The sequence below is a fragment of the Podarcis gaigeae genome (genome assembly GCF_964106915.1).
Source record: "Podarcis gaigeae genome assembly, chromosome: 3".
NCBI classification, from domain to species: Eukaryota; Metazoa; Chordata; class Lepidosauria; order Squamata; family Lacertidae; genus Podarcis; species Podarcis gaigeae.
This window is the reverse complement of record NC_139680.1, coordinates 74,295,844-74,313,553: the sequence shown is the minus strand read 5'-3', so window position 1 is coordinate 74,313,553 and position 17,710 is coordinate 74,295,844. Positions and strand designations below refer to the sequence as shown.

The 17,710-nt window shown below is 41.2% G+C and overlaps 1 protein-coding gene and 1 long non-coding RNA gene across 2 annotated transcripts in view; one reads left to right on the top strand and one right to left on the bottom strand.

Moving 5' to 3' along the window:
- Positions 1–16,040, top strand: part of GALNT2 (polypeptide N-acetylgalactosaminyltransferase 2) — a 63,802-nt gene extending 47,762 nt beyond the window's left edge. Inside the window, exons 9-16 of the mRNA XM_083732500.1 lie at positions 404–491; positions 3,097–3,200; positions 4,653–4,779; positions 5,971–6,063; positions 7,605–7,688; positions 9,058–9,184; positions 11,898–12,017; positions 13,327–16,040. Of these exons, the coding sequence (XP_083588626.1) occupies positions 404–491; positions 3,097–3,200; positions 4,653–4,779; positions 5,971–6,063; positions 7,605–7,688; positions 9,058–9,184; positions 11,898–12,017; positions 13,327–13,482 (899 nt within the window). The 3' untranslated portion in view covers positions 13,483–16,040. The remainder of the gene's footprint in view (positions 1–403; positions 492–3,096; positions 3,201–4,652; positions 4,780–5,970; positions 6,064–7,604; positions 7,689–9,057; positions 9,185–11,897; positions 12,018–13,326) is intronic.
- Positions 15,728–17,121, bottom strand: LOC310841666. The gene is made up of 2 exons (XR_014562670.1): positions 16,614–17,121; positions 15,728–16,390 (listed from the first exon to the last, which is right to left on the bottom strand). It is a non-coding gene; the product is annotated as an uncharacterized lncRNA (long non-coding RNA).
- Positions 17,122–17,710: the final 589 nt, after the last annotated feature.

Sequence of the window (17,710 nt, the reverse complement as noted above, 5' to 3'; positions counted from 1 at the left end):
TCATTGTGCTTTGTTGCAGCAAAACAACACGGTCCCCAATTCATTCATAACACTGTTTCCTCTCTTCATCAGCAGAGAGGAAACAAACAACCTCAAAAGATGCATTTGTTGTTAAACCCTTAGCTGTTGTTTACAAACTGTGCATGGTTCCATGTTACGTGAATGAGCTGGAAATCTCATGCATTCTTCCTGTTCTTGCATTCTCCTGCACAACAGGACTTCCACACTGTTTAATTTAACTTTAGAACCCTTGCTTGTCATTACATGCAAACGAGAAACCATAGATTAAAGCAAACTTTTGTCTGTTCTAAACCACGGGTCCAAAAACTAAAAGAAACAAAATGTTGCAATATCCGATCTGCACTTTTGTAACTTTTTCTTTCACCTCCCCACTGTCTCTTAGGCTTCGATTGGAATTTGGTATTCAAGTGGGATTACATGACACCTGAGCAAAGAAGAGCACGGCAAGGAAACCCAGTTGCTCCCATAAAGTATGTTCCTGCCACCACCCTTCCCCTCACAAAACAATGTTGTGGTTCTTAGTAAGTGCAACTTTGAGTTACCATCTCCCCAGGTTATGCTTGGCAGACTGCTCTTGAATTACTTTGCACATCACAAACTCTAAATGCAGGAGGAAAGTCTTGCAAATTAAAGTCTCAACTTGAAATATGGCAGGCTGGTACTTGAAGTCAAATATTGCTCACTGTGTATTAAATACCAGAGCTTTGCTGTGGTAGTGATATTGAGTTATCTGAGACTTACCATTGCAAAACATAAAAAGGTATAACCTTACGTTTAAGGTGAGGTTGAACTGCCCTCAAGGAAGGAGAAATTGAAAACTGTTTTATGAAGCTTAGTGATTTTCTGTTGTGCACAACATACCAATAAAGTAATATAGAAAATTAGTTAATACAAGACTCCTTAAACAGTAGGGGTCTCACAAAACGGATAGCGTACTAATTTAATTCATTCTTTAGTTGCTGCTTTACCCAAATAGCATAAAGTGAGCATACAAATTATTCTTGTGTACACAGTTTGATTCTTATTACTATTGAACTTTTAAACTATTAACTTTTAAACCAAGGATGGCTAACCTGTGAGCAATCTCTGGCCTCCCAGAAGGGTTTCTGGTGGGTTTTTGGGGACCCCCTCAATTTTTGCAGCTTTTTTATAACAACAACAACAACAACAACAACAACAACAACAACAATAATAATGGCACTGAGACTGTGTTTCATGGGTGTTTGGCTGTTTGTGTTTTATTGTTTGGCAGGGCTGAATTTCCTTTGTGCAGTCACTGCAAGAGGCAGCTGCCACTTCCTTTATTAAGAGCTCCTTCCTCTTTAAGGGAGCTTCTGCAATGCTTAGCATCCTTTGTGCCAATGCCTAATGAATGAAGACATATATATGTTCCCTAGAGTAGCTGAAGTCACTGGCTCTTGCTGGGCAGGATGAGCAGATATGGTTATCTAGCTCAAAAACAGAGATTTGCTATGATCTTGCAATGGATTGCTGGTGGCGCATCCTTCCTTTCCTTTTCCCTTGTCAGCCCCTTCCCAGAAGGGAACAGCACTCTGAAGCAAACAAAATGTAACACAGTCAACATATCATCCCTTAGCCTTCTAAGGATGAGCTTCCCCTTTCCCTTGCATTCCGCACCCACTGCCTGCGGGGAGGAAGAGAAGATGCAAGTTTGGAATGAGGGTGGAGCCAGGCTGCTGAGACTGGTCCCAGCTGCACTTTGCATCTCCTTGGGATCAAGGAAAAGAAATCCAAAAAAGGAAAGGTTGAATGTGCAAAGTGCAGTCTATGTGGTTGCTGCTTTGATTCCCCCCCCCTCCCGGCAAGGTGTTTTCCCAGCTTGACTCCCCTCCCATCTCAATTTGTGCTTGATACTGGCAAGTTTGGTTTTGGTTTTCAGTTTAACATGTTTTCAAAAACAGGATTCATTTTTAGCTTGGTGTGGTTGAGTGCCCCACACCCACCCACCCACCCACGCCAGAAATAAAATGGCAGCAGTCTGAACTTTACGTGGGAAATGAGAGCAGCCTCTGGGGTGTGTGGTTTGCATGAGGTGGTGTGTGGCATGTGTGAGAGAGCAAGAGAGGGCTGTCCACACCCACTTTGGCCACACCATGGTATGTACCCTTCAGAGGGCTGGCCAAGGGTGAATAGATAGTCCTTGGGCCAAGAAACGGTTAGCCACCCCGTTTTAAACTGTTGCACTGTGTGTGTTCCATGCAGATCCTAAATTTAGTTCTCTGCATAGAACTCTCTTTCACGGGATATCTGCTGTCACTTTAAATTAATGTAAATTTCCTTTCCTTCAGAATGATACGCTTAAAGGTTGGCAGGGGATCTCTTAGAATTCCAGTGGTCAGAGGTGTGGGATTTGTGTGCCACATAAGTTGTTATCCCTCTCCATGAACACAAGAAGCAGAATAACCAAATGTACATAACTCATATCTAAGGTGAAGAACGTTTTGAGCAGAATACACGTTATCCTGAATTTAAATCGATAAATGGGATAGATTTGTATGTTGGTTTGTAAAATACTTAAAGAACTTCAGAGGGCAAAGAGTTATATTTTCACATATCTTAAGCTATAACTTGCTCTAGGGCACATCATACTAATTTATGATAATATGCAGGAGCAGGAAGGAGCCTTAACAATCCTTGGACTCTCAAGCTTCTCCCCCACTTCTCTCTGCACAGTCCAAAGGAAGACTGTAGCAGAATTCACTTTAAGTTTGAATTTCAGCTTCTTGTATAATCTGAACTAGGGATCCTAGTTTCTGGCTACCTATGGTCTGTTTCAGAACAAGCTGCAAGTAGATAACATTTTTCAGTTTCTAGGAATAGCCACATCTGCTTCCAAGAAATCTGAGAAATGGTTAACCAGGAATCAGTCTTAATTGCATTAGTTACGTGATAACGTGTTTCAGAGCGGTAGCATATGCAGATAGCTAGAACTAAGCAAAATGGCCTGTTTAAGGTATGAACAGAAAATGCTTTGTTGAAGAGTCTTCGTATCCGATTAACCTGTGCCAGTATGTAATGTTCAGTTTCCCTCTTTTATCCCTCCTGTCTCTTTAGAACACCAATGATAGCTGGTGGACTCTTTGTGATGGACAAATTTTATTTTGAAGAGCTGGGAAAATATGATATGATGATGGATGTATGGGGTGGAGAAAATCTAGGTAAGAATCTTTCTGCATAGAATTCTCTCTTGAAGAAAAGCAAATTATACTGTAACCTAATTTTTGTGAGTTCATGGCCTTTAGTTCACTGTCTGGAGTGGGTTAAAATGACAGCTAATACTTTAAGTGGATTATTGGCAAAAATTCAGCCACAACAGGGCTGCATTCTAAAATTAGAGCTTTATGTTGAAAAATAAAAGCTGAGAGGACTTCTTTTTACAAGGGAGAAGCAGACAAAAACTAAAGGGATTTTAGCCTTTAAACAAGTCATGCATAATTTGGAAACACCATTCTGTGCTAATTAAAATGTTGCAAAAGTGTGTCATTTAGCAGGGTTTAAAAAACATTCCACACTTTTTAAAACTTAAAGTTGGGCACACACAGTTCATGGGTTTAATTTTCTTGTGAATACTTTAAGGAATCTATTGTAAAGTCATTACTTGAGGGATGAGCTAATTAATTTTGATTATCATTCCTAGTAGACACTTGGCACCTTAGCCGAAGATGGATTGTGATTTTATAGTTCTATTACACCGTCAAATATTGATTCCCCCCCCCCCCCATGCTAGCACTTTAGTTATTGGTCCTTATTTCAAGGTGTTAATGTAAGAGCCAAGAAATACGAATGCTCACATAGTTATGGTAGCCTATTGAATGTTGGAATTTAAGCATTTTTAATTACCTAATTGTAAGTGGGTGGGCATTTTAAATAATTTGTACTGATGACATAAGCTTGTCCTTTTTACTGTATTAGGAAAGAAAGGGAGTAAATTAACCTGATCCAAAATGGGAATTTGAGAGGTGAAGTAACAGGTTTGCCATAAGTGTTGACACGAGGGGCACATAAAAATAGCGCAGGGTAGAAAGAACTGGAACAGAAGTAGCAATGTTGTTCTTATTGATTCTGAGGGAAGTGGTTGCCATCTACATTGCTGCCGTCTATAAGAATATAGAAACCACGTGGGAGAGACGAGCTTGATTCTTGCACAAATGGGTCCCACCACCCCTGACATTGATGCGTTTCTTATCATTCATTCTTGCTCTTCTAGTGTGATGTTGCTTCAGTTTGCACAAATTGCTGAAGCAAAATGGGATAATAACCTCAGAAGACTAGGCAACCGCACAGTTTCCATAGCCTACAAATCCATATTAAAGAACAAAAAAGGGAAGAAAATAAATGGGAAATGTTGATTCAGATATTCCTGCACATTTGTGCATGCACAGCCCCTCTCCCATCACAGTATTTCCTTTTTTCAATCAAGTAATAAAAGCTCTCTCAACTCCCTTTTTTCAGGATAAAAGAAAATCCCGAGAAATTTTCAGGGATTTAAAAATATACATACTGTGCATGCATTGTAGGCAATGGGAATGTTTGGAGGAAGAGAGAACTAACTATTTCTGCATTCTTGTATCCTTCTTTTTTATTATCTATTGCTTGTTTCCCAATGACAGAGATTTCATTCCGTGTTTGGCAGTGCGGAGGGAGCCTAGAAATAATTCCATGCAGCAGAGTTGGCCACGTGTTCCGAAAACAACACCCTTATACCTTCCCAGGAGGAAGTGGTACCGTTTTTGCAAGGTAACGGTCAAGAGATTGCTTTAAGTAAACCAATGGAACCTAAGATGATTAGCTTATAATTAGCTGGCAGAGCTCTTTATCAAAGAGTAAAATGCTATTGAGGCTTTTAAAAAGTCTTTGCAGCTTAAACTACTGTCAGAATAACTAAATGTGCTAACCTTTAGCAAACATTGCCTGGTGTGGGGCAAAAATTCTGTGCTACACTGGTGGTATAGTTTTTCTCCTTCAAAGACCAATGACATCAGTCGAAAAGGTTGTTAAAGAAAGTAACCATATTATAGAAAAGTGCTGGGATACAAAATCAATTTAGGGAATTACGATATTGCCACTATCGATGATCAAACCAACCAACCAACCATTGAAAGTGTGACAAGTTCTAATTGTAGTTAGAAGGTTATGGGGTTGATGTCACTGATATAGCAAATCTTTTAGAAGTTAATTTCAGGGCAGTGTAGAAAAAGCAAAGCTGAACATGACTAGTAAGACCTAGCTACCATGTTCATGGTTAGGAAGGGCAGCAGTCAGAAAAATGAAAGTATATTGCCAAATATTTGTGTAAGTACTTCCACCAATAATTATTTTATTGCCTGTTAAGATAAAACAGAAGGTTTTGAATAAATTCCGGTGAGCATGAATCAATACATATTGAATTAATAAAGGTCTTTGGATTTCAGCATGTTTCTAAGGCAACAAGAAAAAATTGGGAGTCAAAATGTAGCCGAGTATGTCAGAGTTGTTAGTATAAAAGAGGAAGAGTGCACATATGCCCATATTTGGTATCAAGGTCCTTGGGTTAGCCAACACTGATTAGATGCTAAGTGTATCAGAAGTATAGTAGGACATGAGATCAAAATGAATCCTCAAACAATATAACTGGGAGCAATAAAAATACAAATCGGAAAGGAACATGCCATGCTAGTTGTGAACATGTTAACCTCAAAATGTATCTTACTGACAATGGCACGGAAATCGGTTTTTCTACAAACGCTTGGTCAATGGAGAAGGAAGATCCTCGTTTTCTTGAGTAAGATCATGACCTAAAGGAGGGAAAGAATGAAACTTGTCTATTATTTTGGTTCCTGCAGCATCTTTAATGTTCAAGGATCTGCAGTACTCAGATAAGAAGGGAATAAGGACCCTGCCACATTAATAAGAGCAAAAATATCATAACATACTGAATTATATTTCCAGAAATACACGTAGAGCAGCAGAAGTCTGGATGGATGAATACAAAAATTTCTATTATGCAGCAGTGCCTTCAGCCAGAAATGTACCTTATGGCAAGTAAGTGTAATTACTCCTTTCCTATTGTTAGTGCGTTTTGAGATTGCATTTCGGAGGTGGCCTGGATTTGAAATATTATAAAGTTAATGCTAAAAGTATCGTTGACTATAGAAATACAGTTTCACATGTCTCCAGAGAAGGGCATCAGTGAAGGTTTCAGTCCCACCTTATGGTCAAAGATAAGAAAGATGTGAGGGAAGCTCCCAGAATCCAGAATTTTCTGCACTTAGCTCTCTCCCTGAAGGGAACTTTGCTTCCTGGCCTCTCAGGCTCCTCCTTGCTGCTCTAGTGGTAGTCGGCTTGCCAGAGAATGTGGCCTCAGCTGGCACTAACCAACCGGCAATCTGCAGAGCAACACAAAACCTGAAAGCCACTGAGGCTTCTGTAGGGGAAGCAGCAAATGGATGTGAAGCCAATTGCTCTTATTATCTAGGAATGCCTCCTAGCAGCACTCAGACCTCCTGACTGAGGCTAGTGACTGCCCCTTTCCTTATAAAGAGTGAGGGCTTGAGGATACTGTGTGACAACTCGCAGCGTTCCCTTTTAGAGGTTTTGCATTCTCCCCGGCCCTCTGAGGATGGGCAGTTTATGGTTTTGTGTTGTTGTTTTTAACTCCTTCCCCCTCCCCTGCATCCCTCTATTCAGTCCGTTCAGCCTTCTGTGCCCAATAAAATCCCTGTTTGAAGCGCTCTACAAACTGCTTCTCAGGCTCCCTATCTTTCAGCTTACTACTGACATTCTCGCAACAAATAAAGGAAGCTTTGTTGCCAGATACGTATGTGGAGCTAAGGGGTTACATTACTGCTATCCTTTCTGACTTGCCTGTGGCAAAACCTACTTCTGTCTTGCCTTCACAGAACGGACAGTGTGATCAGTCGCAGCTCCACCACAAAAGGGTCTCCCATCCACATTCAACCCCCACGTTGGGCTGAACTTGCTCCAGACTCCCTTAACCCTTTTGACATTCCCCAAGGGACAGCTAATATTTATCCATTATTGCGACGCCCTCCTCTAGCACCAGCGTTGGGCTCACTGGATCCCTTCGTTAACCCCGAATATGATCCAGGGGAGTGGAGTGAGGGATCTCGGGTGGAAGAACAAACCTCGTACTTTCTATTTAACATGTTCCTCATTGAAGCTCTTCTCCAGCAACAAGAGAAAGAAGCGTTGGTTCACACCTGAAAGGTAGTTCTGTGTTGCTGGGTGAGGGGCATCAGGTCTCGCCCTGTTTTTGGCTGCTCCAATTAATCACCATAGTTTATCCAGCTTAACATGCTTTTCCCATTTTGTTATTGTTAGGAAAGTGGGCATTTGTTCTCTCGCTGTATGTTTCTGTGTCTTGTCTGAGCAACCTGTTGGAGCTTGGCTAGAACTCTGGGAGCTTTCCCTCAAGTTCTCTTTTCTGCCTTTGACCACAAGGTGGCACCCTGAGTGATGCTCTTCGTCCAGCAACACAGAACTACCCTTGAGATAGGAACCAATGGTTCTTTTTAGATTGTGCCAATTTAAATATAGCTGATAAACACTGTTTCTCTCAATAGTATTCAAAGCCGAATGGAGTTGAGAAGGAGACTTAACTGCAAACCATTCAAATGGTATCTTGAAAATGTGTACCCTGAGCTAAGGTGAGTCATCTATTTTATACAAATGATGTTTGCTGTTGCTTTTCAGCAAATTGGGGAGTGGGGACGACGACTATCCTTTCCTCATTTAACTTTTATTTTGTGACTTTGGTCCATCTGTTTTAATACCTTCAAAATGCGGCTTGTACATCAAGTGTGACAGTGTTGCTAGGAATAGGTTTGCTGCTTTTGTAAATCCACATCAACTAAAAACACAACACATAGCATATACATGTTTGTTTGTTTGTTTATTTCATTTCTATCCTACCTTTCATCTAAGGCAGGCTTCCTCAAACTTGGCCCTCCAGATGTTTTTGGCCTACAACTCCCATGATCCCTAGCTAGCAGGACCAGTGGTCAGTGATGATGGGAATTGTAGACTCAAAACACCTGGAGGGCCAAGTTTGCCTATGCCTGATCTAAGGAGTTCAAAGTGGTGTCCTGTACTGTTGGCCGGGACGGGAAGCAAAGTTGCCTTTCTGCCATTTGGCCTAGGCTGGAATAGGAGGCTGCTTCAGAAGCCAGCCGCTGCTTGCCAATCACAAAAGCTAACAATTTCATGTCCCTATTCCCATCTGCACCTAAAAAGCAGCTGAAGATTGGAATATACAAACCCAGGTGGCTTACTAGACTGGGCCCCAACCACAACGTTTCTGGTTCAAGCCATGTATTTCCCATACTATATAAAAGTCACATGGATAATTTTTTTCTTCTTCTGTGTGTGGTCACTTCTAGGGAAATAATCTGGAACTCCTTATTTCTTATCAACTCCTTATTTCATACTCATAATTACTAAAGTAGATAGAATCCCTGTTTTTCCTATTGTGCATATAAATGTGAATTTAACAGGGTGGGGTGAAAAGACATTGAGGAATAACTAATTCATGCTTAGTTAAGGGAGTTTCTGCCCTGACACTACTTTAAACCAGATCAGTGTGAAGTAATTTCTCATCTCTTGTCAACTGTCATTCTGGATGCAGTTCAGTTTATTTTAGCTGCTTCATCAGGTGTGTTATGGGGAGAAAGGGATTTGAAAGAATATTTTGAATGCCTATATTAAAGCATACAAGGCAGAGAGATGCACAGCACATTGAGTATTTTTCTGCTCTCTGCTGTACCTCCATAACTGTGTTTGAAGACCTGCTTATTGGAAAACGTCATGTGGTGCAGTTGGCTGCTGTTGCGTCATTTATCTTCAAATCCAGGGGAATTTAAAATGCCGTTTTGGTGGAGGCTGAGAGAGCTACCAACAGGAAAGCTCTAGAAAAGAATTGCATTGTGTTACCTCTGAATTTTACTCAAACATAGAGTAGTTTTTAATATTGACGGATGTTTGGAATTCTAAACTATTTGGTGGTGTTTTACTTTTCAGGGTACCTGATCACCAAGATATAGCTTTTGGGGCCTTGCAGCAAGGAACCAATTGCCTTGACACTTTAGGCCATTTTGCAGATGGCGTCGTTGGTGTTTATGAATGTCATAATGCCGGGGGAAACCAGGTTAGTAATCACAGGTTCATAAGTGGCAATAAATTAAATTCACTACATGTTAGAAACAAGACTGATGGGAAAATCACATTTTATATTCTTTATCACCCCAAAGAAAGTAGGTTTATTACTATATTACTCTTTTAAGTCTTTTAGACCTGCCTATTTGGAAATTCATTGTTAAATTGTGTTTTCTCACCTTTCCTTCTGACGTTTGCCAAATATGGCTTTGTGGATTTCCGTTTGTGTTAAGGAGATATGACACGACAAACGAAAGGATACTGGATAATTTAACTTTTGTGGGCTGTAAATAGGCTTAACTTCTCATTGTTTGTGCAGATACAGAAACTTAACATATAGACATTTGAAGTATTACTTCATCCTTCTGAGACTTGGCCTGCAAGCATTTTTTTTTTTTCATGTTGAGGATAAGGTGGGTGAATGAATGGGTTGAGTGTATATGCGTGTGAGAGAGACATTCTTACTTTTAGAACACTGATTTCCATTAACAGCTCTTGAACCTCAGGGTTAAACATAATTAAACAGCTACCAATGAAATGGTGCCTTAAACAAGAGAACACAAAGCTGACATTTTCAAAATTCATGCCTTTTTGCTTCACGTTGAGATGATGTGCAGAGGTGATGTCAATAAACTTACGTATTTATTTCCATATCCCACGCAGTGCATAGGGGATAGTTTGGCTGAGTGAAAAGAAATAAAATATCTGGCATGGCTACAGGAGCACAAATTCCATAGGCTGAAGGGGAAGTGGAGCATGCATACACAACAGACCTCAAGCAATGGATGCATTAAGTACCTGTGGTCATCTTTTCCTGCAGCAGAGTTGCAGTCAAATTGTTCTCATCTTGCAACTTAGCACTGCAACTTCAGTTGCTTTTTCTCCGTTGGCTTGTGAAGGTCATTGTTTGGGAATGGCACCATCTTGTGGTCAAAGGCAGGAGTGGAACTTAAGGAAAGTAGACAGTTCCCACAATTCAGATCACTCCTGCCTTTTTGTCAAAGCAGAACGCTTTCCTTTAGCTCCTGGCCCTTCTCCTTAAGCATGATAATTTTATCTTTTTCTAACTGCAGCCATTCATTAAATGCCTCCTCCTTGTTCCATTCTCCTCTTGGCTACCCATGCTGTCTGCAACTCGGAAGCCCTCATTCTCTGCAGCCCTCCTTTCCCTCCAGCCTAGCCTGCTAATTTCTTCCACAGCCTTTTTTCTACATTTGTTTTGCCTCAATCCTTTTCCACACTGTCTCCCTCCCTCCCCCCCCCCCCATTCACTATGAGTGTTGCTCCATTATGGAAATACTTTAAGCTGCCCCAATAGTTGAGGAGCGAGTCTCCACTTAGGCGTGTCAGATCATGTGGGAAATAAAATTAAGCTGATGGAATGAAAACCAAGAATAATTGTTCGTTAAACGTACAACCTTCTACTTGGGAAAGATATGCTTGTAATACCCTTTAACATCTCATGCTTCACATAGTTTTTCAGTATTTTCATTCAGGGGCTGACTTGCACATTAATCATTTTAAAACACTGTTACAAAATGGCTTCTTTGCCAAACCCCATTAGTTAAGTCAATTGCTCAGTAGTGCCTTCGTCCTAATCTGACTCCTAGTACAATCAGATTTCATTTGCTGCCACTTCCCAGAAGTAGGCTGCATGTTTCTTTACTGAAAATGAAGTGGCGCTGCTGCAGTTCTGGATTTGAAATATTCCTATGGAAGAGCTGGGTTCTTACAGTGTAGTTAGCGGAGAGGTCGATCTTGATCCCAATAATGGGAAATTGCACTTCAAAGCAAGTTGGAGATGTAACGAGACCCTCAATATGCATTGCCTATGTGGGCGATAGTCATCAGAAATGGCCTGGTGTATGTGCTGAAAGGGACGCGGGTGGCGCTGTGGTTTAAACCACTGAGCCTCTTGGGCTTGCCAGTTGGAAGGTTGGCCGTTCAAATCCCTGCGATGGAGTGAGCTCCCATTGCTCTGTCCCAATTTCTGCCAACCTAGCACTTTGAAAGCACACCAGTGCACGTAAATAAATAGGTATTGCTGCGGCGGGAAAGTAAACGGTGTTTCAGTGTGCTCTGGTTTCCATCACGGTGTTCCGTGGCACCAGAAGCGATTTAGTCATTCTGGACACATGACCTGGAAAACTGTGGACAAACACCGGCGCTCTCAGCCTGAAAAGCAAGATGAGCGCCGCAACCCCATAGTTGCCTTTGACTGGTATGCTAAAATACAGGTTTTATAAGAGAGATGGGTATAAAATGTCACTGGCAGTTCAAACGTTGTCTGTGAGTCTTTCCTGTTTCTTACTTTCTTATAGGGGTGAAGCAAAACCTTAAAATTCATTCAATTCATTCATTTAGGTATTCCCAGAAGGTAGGATCCAGCTGTATGATGTGCTGTACCGCCAGCAGAGGGCAGTATAGGACAACTCTCTCCAGTACGGCACTTCCAGATTCACAATTCCAGGATTAATATTGGATTCCAAAGCACCATCTAAAATCATTGGGGCAGAGTTCTCAAATGTTTCTCCTAGGTAGAGAGAGAGAGAGGAATATCAGCAATTTGCATTTCATAACAGACACTTCTGTCTTTGTAAGAGCCTTTTCTCATATTAGAAGAATTTTGTAACAATCAGGTACATGAAATGTTTTGCAAACATTTTGCATGAATATAACTATGTCTCATTTCCTTTCTGTTGCAGGAATGGGCCTTAACAAAGGACAAGTCAGTGAAACATATGGATTTGTGCCTTACTGTTGTAGACCGAGCTCCTGGCTCACTCATAAAACTTCAGGGCTGTAGAGAAAATGATGGTAGACAGGTCAGTACACAGAATACAGCCATGTGCAAATAGGGCTGAGGGCACACCAATATCATGTGCACGCTTGTAGATATTTATTCCTCTTCCCTGTGCCTTGTTCTGCCATCTACCATTCCATAGGATATTATATATGTCTGCTGGATTTCTGCCAGTAGAGCACTGTTGGGTTTGTGTCATTGAATCACTTTGCCCATTGGATTGGCTGCTGTGAGACTCATTGTAGTAGTAGTAGTAGTAATAGTAATAGTAGTAGTAGTAGTAGTATACTAACATGAGTTTGACCAAACTCTGGGAGGCAGTGGAGACAGGAGTGCCTGGTGTGCTCTGGTCCATGGGGTCACGAAGAGTCGGACACGACTAAACGACTAAACAACAACAGTCGTAGTATAATGCTCTTCATACGTTGATCTTAGGGAGGTTCACAGCATATAAATGAAACATAAAACAATAAATACATAATAAAAACAAAACAATAACCCCCTCACCCACTCCCACAAACACATCATTATTATTATTATTATTATTATTATTATTATTATTATTATTATTATTATTTATATTTATACCCCGCCCATCTGGCTGAGTTTCTCCAGCCACTCTGGGCAGCTCCCAATCGAGTGTTAAAAACCATACAGCATTAAATATTAAAAACGTCCCTAAACAGGGCTGCCTCCAGTTGTCTTTTAAAAGTAAGGTAGTTGCTTATTTCCTTCACATCTGAAGGGAGGGCGTTCCACAGGGCGGGCGCCACTACCGAGAAGGCCCTCTGCCTGGTTCCCTGTAACCTCACTTCTTGCAATGAGGGAACCGCCAGAAGGTCCTCAGCACTGGATCTCAGTGTCCGGGCTGAACGATGGGGGTGGAGACAGCATGTTATTCAGTCAAAGGCCTGGTTGAAGAGGAATGTTTTCGCCCGGTGCCTAAAGGTATATAATGAAGGTAAGCCTCCCTGGGGAGAACATTTCACAAACAGTAGAACTGATGGCTGGCCTTTCTTACAGCAAGCTGTCTAGTATAACTAAATCCTTAGGTTTCATTCACCTCCCGGTATGTAATCTCCCACTCCAGTATACCAGGGGCTTTCAGCTTCCATTTGGGAAGTTTGCATGGACAATGCTGAAGGAAAATTTACAGCCACAGCAGGTTTGCAAAGCAAATTTAACAGTAGTGACTTTAAGGAGTTGCAATTATTTGCTGTAAGGAAGATAGATGGTAGACAAAATAACCCTAGAAAATACTGGCTTTTAAAATCAACGTTTATCTAAGTGGAGTGACTTTTTAAATTTTCTTCTTCTTCTTCTTCTTCCAGAAATGGGAACAAATTGAAAGCAACGCGAAACTGAGGCACGTGGGCAGTAACCTCTGCTTAGACAGCCGAAATGCCAAAAACGGTGGTCTGACGGTTGAAGTCTGCAACCCCTCGCTGTCGCAGCAGTGGAAGTTCACCCTGAACCTGCAGCAATAGTAGGGCTTGCTCAGGAGGACTGTTCCCGTTTCCGAAACCTTGGGCAACATTTTGATTGCATTACTGATACTTTATATACCTCAGTATTCCATCTTTGTCTGAAAGTAGGCGACAAGTGAACAAAAGTGAAGCAAGTGAACTGGGGACCGTGCCATTGCCTGGTCAGACGTAGCTGCTGCACGACTCGCTCCCTTCCACCGCAAAGGCTCACCAGTTCCTTTCCGGCATCAAGCTAAATCCTTCCACAGCAGATGACTAAGATTCCTAGGAAAAACAGATGTACAGTAGTAGGAAACTGCTTTCAACACACAGAAGAGGGGGAGGGTGGTGGGAGAGAGGGAGGGAGGGAGGGACTGATGGGGAGGGAAGCAAATGGTTTGGAGAAGATCATTGGCAGTCTCCATTTTACATAGAAATCAGTGTTCGTGGTTTCCAGAAATCAAAGCATTTTGAAGGTTTTTGCCATGTGTACTTGGTATATTTCACCATGGACTTTTCTATGACAGAACTCTTAAATATAAACATTCTATATGTTTATATATAAATATATATATAAAATATATATTGTCAAAATTTTCAACTTTCTATCGATTTTTCATCATCCTGTAATTTATCCAAAAAACAAAACAAACAGAACAAAGAAAAGCAATTTAACACTTTTCTGGGAAGTGGACTGGACAGTTGGTAGAAGAACAAAACTTTGTGAAGATGCAGGTTTGTGCTGCTGAGTTGTGTTCATGCAAACACTGGATGTTTCTGCTTTGTGAAGTGTGCCTATTTTTTATTTTGTTTTTTGCGCTTCCTCCTCCTGGGAAATGTCGGACCTCTGCAGAGGAGGATGATCAAATGGCAGAAAGGAGCTCGCACGCTTCATCTCACCAACATTGTCACCTCCAGTTGGGGAATTCATGCCATGTGCTCTGGATATCTATAAACTTGGTATTTGTATTGGGCAATTTGGGGCTACTTAAAAAAAAATAGTTTGGCCTTCTTAAAATAATGCAGCTAGGAGCGTTTGGTCTTCAGGTTGTGTTCTTATCAAGACGTGCTTCTTTTTCTCCTTTTAAAAAGTTGTCTGACAGCACAAGATCACAATAGCCTTCTCGTGGAAGCATGGGCAGCTACCTACTAAATATCAACATTTCAGCTGTTACGCCTCTGCTTTTGGGGGGGGGCGGGAGTTATCATGGTCTGGGTTTTTTCTTTACACCTGTGTCCTGTTTTAAACTGGTGTTTCAAACTTGGCTGGAGGGAAATGTTCTGAATACATTGGAAGGAGCCATTTCAATCCAACTGCTGTTTTTATATCAAAGTAATGTCCGGGGTTACTCTGACGTCTTTGCCTGTAACCCCCCCCCCCCCTTCTTAAAAACACAGCTTATGTAAGATTTTAACGGTGCCCTCTAGTGATTACAAAGGACAAAGACAAATTATTATGCAATCATGTTTTGACAGTGTTCTCTTCCAGCTACATGGGTCATAAGAGTATTCCATAAACTGTATTTTCCCCTGTAGCTGCAGTATTTGCCACAAAATGCTTCCATTGACACAAAGGCTTTGACATTTGCAGTACCGGTTTAAAACAGGCTGATAAACTGTTATATGACATGCTTGTGATCTCTGCAGGTAGTATTCACAGATGTCATATGAATTCTACATGGTTTGAATCCACATTGCTTTTTCCTTCAATGTGGATTTGTGCATATAATCCTCTTCCAGACCAAATTTCCTTCTCCCACACTGCAAGTTCCCATGTATATCCTATTTACATACGACCTTGGCAACAAAAAGAGAGAAACTTTGGACTTGATTTTTTCAAGATTCGCTTTATTTTCAGCCACCCAACAACACTTGACATGAAAAATATTAGTGAATATGAAGATGGTGATATTTTAATATTTGAGGGACTATGCATTCAACTCGCAACTATACAGCCAACTGGTTATGATCCAGCGCTTCTGGGAAAAGAACTTAATGAAGGGGAGCTAAAATATTAACATTTTTTTTTCTTGTGATATAAAAGCTAGCAGGCAAACCAGCTGCTGTTTTCTGAAATAATAGGAGTTTGCTGCCTTGACTGTTAACCTAACCAGAGTTGCTAGTAAGTTTTATTAATAATATCTCCCCACTCCAGAAACTCTAATGTCGTCTATGTATTATAAAATGAGAATATGTTCTTAAAATTCTAGAGATCCTACGCAGACAGTATCTCCATGCTGAGACCGCAAATTGTGGGTGTTGGATGAGAATGGAAATATGGTAATGTGGTGTTAGCTATGTTTACATGACACAGTGTGCCAAAGTTATTTACTGTGACTTCATCCTTTTTTAAAGTCTATGGATTTCTGGTGCTATGCACCAACGACTGCTGCTGCACAGATCCTCTGTCAGTGGGGTGTACTAAGGGGCACTGTGTGAAAACCTTTGACATGAACGGAGGGTGTGCAGTTGCAGTCAGTGGCAGATATTGACCTTGGGTATCAGAAGTAGCCAACATCTCTCCCCCACCCCCACCCCTCTTCCTTTTATAATAAATCACTAGGAGACTTGGAAACAAATTGCAGTGCTATCTCTGTGCTAACCTTATCTGAGTGTCTTCAAAGCAAAAATGATGGGGGTACATGTGAATTTTGTTTTGCAAATCAGATGTCATTTGGAAACTGTCGTTTCAGTTGGTTCTTTAAAATCTGCTGTACAGAGCTTGTACTTTGTTCATTTTATAGATGGAAACCATCCTTGGGGGGAAAAAAACCTGTTTGTTTAACTTAAGGAAATAAATACTTTATAGATAAGATAGCGAGGTTTGCTGCCATTCTGTTTTTGTGTACACTCAGGAACTGGCCCCAGAATACATGAACTTCAGCTAAGACCACTTGATCTCCTTGGCTAGCCAGCATTCTTACAGTGACTTAGTGGTTAAGAGCGGCAGACTCGTAATCTGGGGAACCGGGTTCGCATCTCTGCTCCTCCACATGCAGCTGCTGGGTGACCTTGGGCCAGTCACACTTCTCTGAAGTCTCTCAGCCCCACTCACCTCACAGAGTGTTTGTTCTGGGGGAGGATGGGAAAGAAGATTGTTAGCCGCTTTGAGACTCATTTGGTAGTGATAAAGTGGGATATCAAATTCAAACTCTTCTTCGGACATTGCTTTTAACCATAAATTAAATTCAGCTATGGTTTTAAAGTGAACATGTGCAGCACTCCCTCGCATTGCTTCCTTTCCTGAATGGAGTGAACCAAAAGAGGCTGGATTGCCATTACATGTGAACCTTGTGGGTGGCTTCTCTCCTAACAAGCCATGGCGGTATGTTTGTGTTTTGTTACACAAGTAATAAACTACAAGCACTAGTCTGCACATTAAAAAAAGCCAGTTCCTGGTTTGTTTCTTCCATGCGGTGAAGGAAGGTGTGTGGGAGGCACATCTGCAGGGATTTTTGCACCAGCATTCTGCTCATTCACACGAATCCTAAGTTTCATATAAGCTGTAGCTTAATAGAGTGTGCAAACCGGGCCTGTGTTTTTGTAAACCAATTTTGCAGATCCAAAGAATGCTTGAGGCATTTCCAGTCGTGGAGGTGCATCCGTTGGATTTGGTTTTTGGTTTTCACTTTGAACAGCAAACCTTCATGCTGGATCTGAAACCGCTTCTGAATCTCCCTTAGAGATTTGTCATGGTCGGTGGGTGTTTGAAAAACACCAAGGATGCTTTGAATTGGTTTGTGGTGCTTTGGATTCGATTTCATGGATTTGCTTTATGAGTTGCTGAACATAGAAGGCTTCCACCATACCCACTAGACAGTATTGTTGCATCTAATGTAGGTTGAAGAGGAAGCTGACTTCCTCACCAGAAACATTCTATTTCCACCTCCTCCAATTCCTGGCCATTTCTACTAATGTAATACTATATTACTATCTCTAACAACTGCTGAAGTTCATTACAACTTTGAAACAGATTTCAAGTTGTGTAAAAGTTTGCCTTTCTTTGCTCAGGACAACTTGAGCTCCGGAAACTTATCTCTCCCCTTAACTTTCACATCAAGCCACAGCTGAGAAACGATTTGTATCAAATGTTAGAATAGCCTGTTGCTATTTCCTGGAACCAAGTATCCAGAAACCAAGTATCTGGAAAAGTGGAGGGATTGCAGAGCAATAGTTGGCCTGCCAAGTAGTAGATTTCCAGTGTTTTCACCTGTTCTCACCTCCCTACCTATAACTCTGCCACATGTAT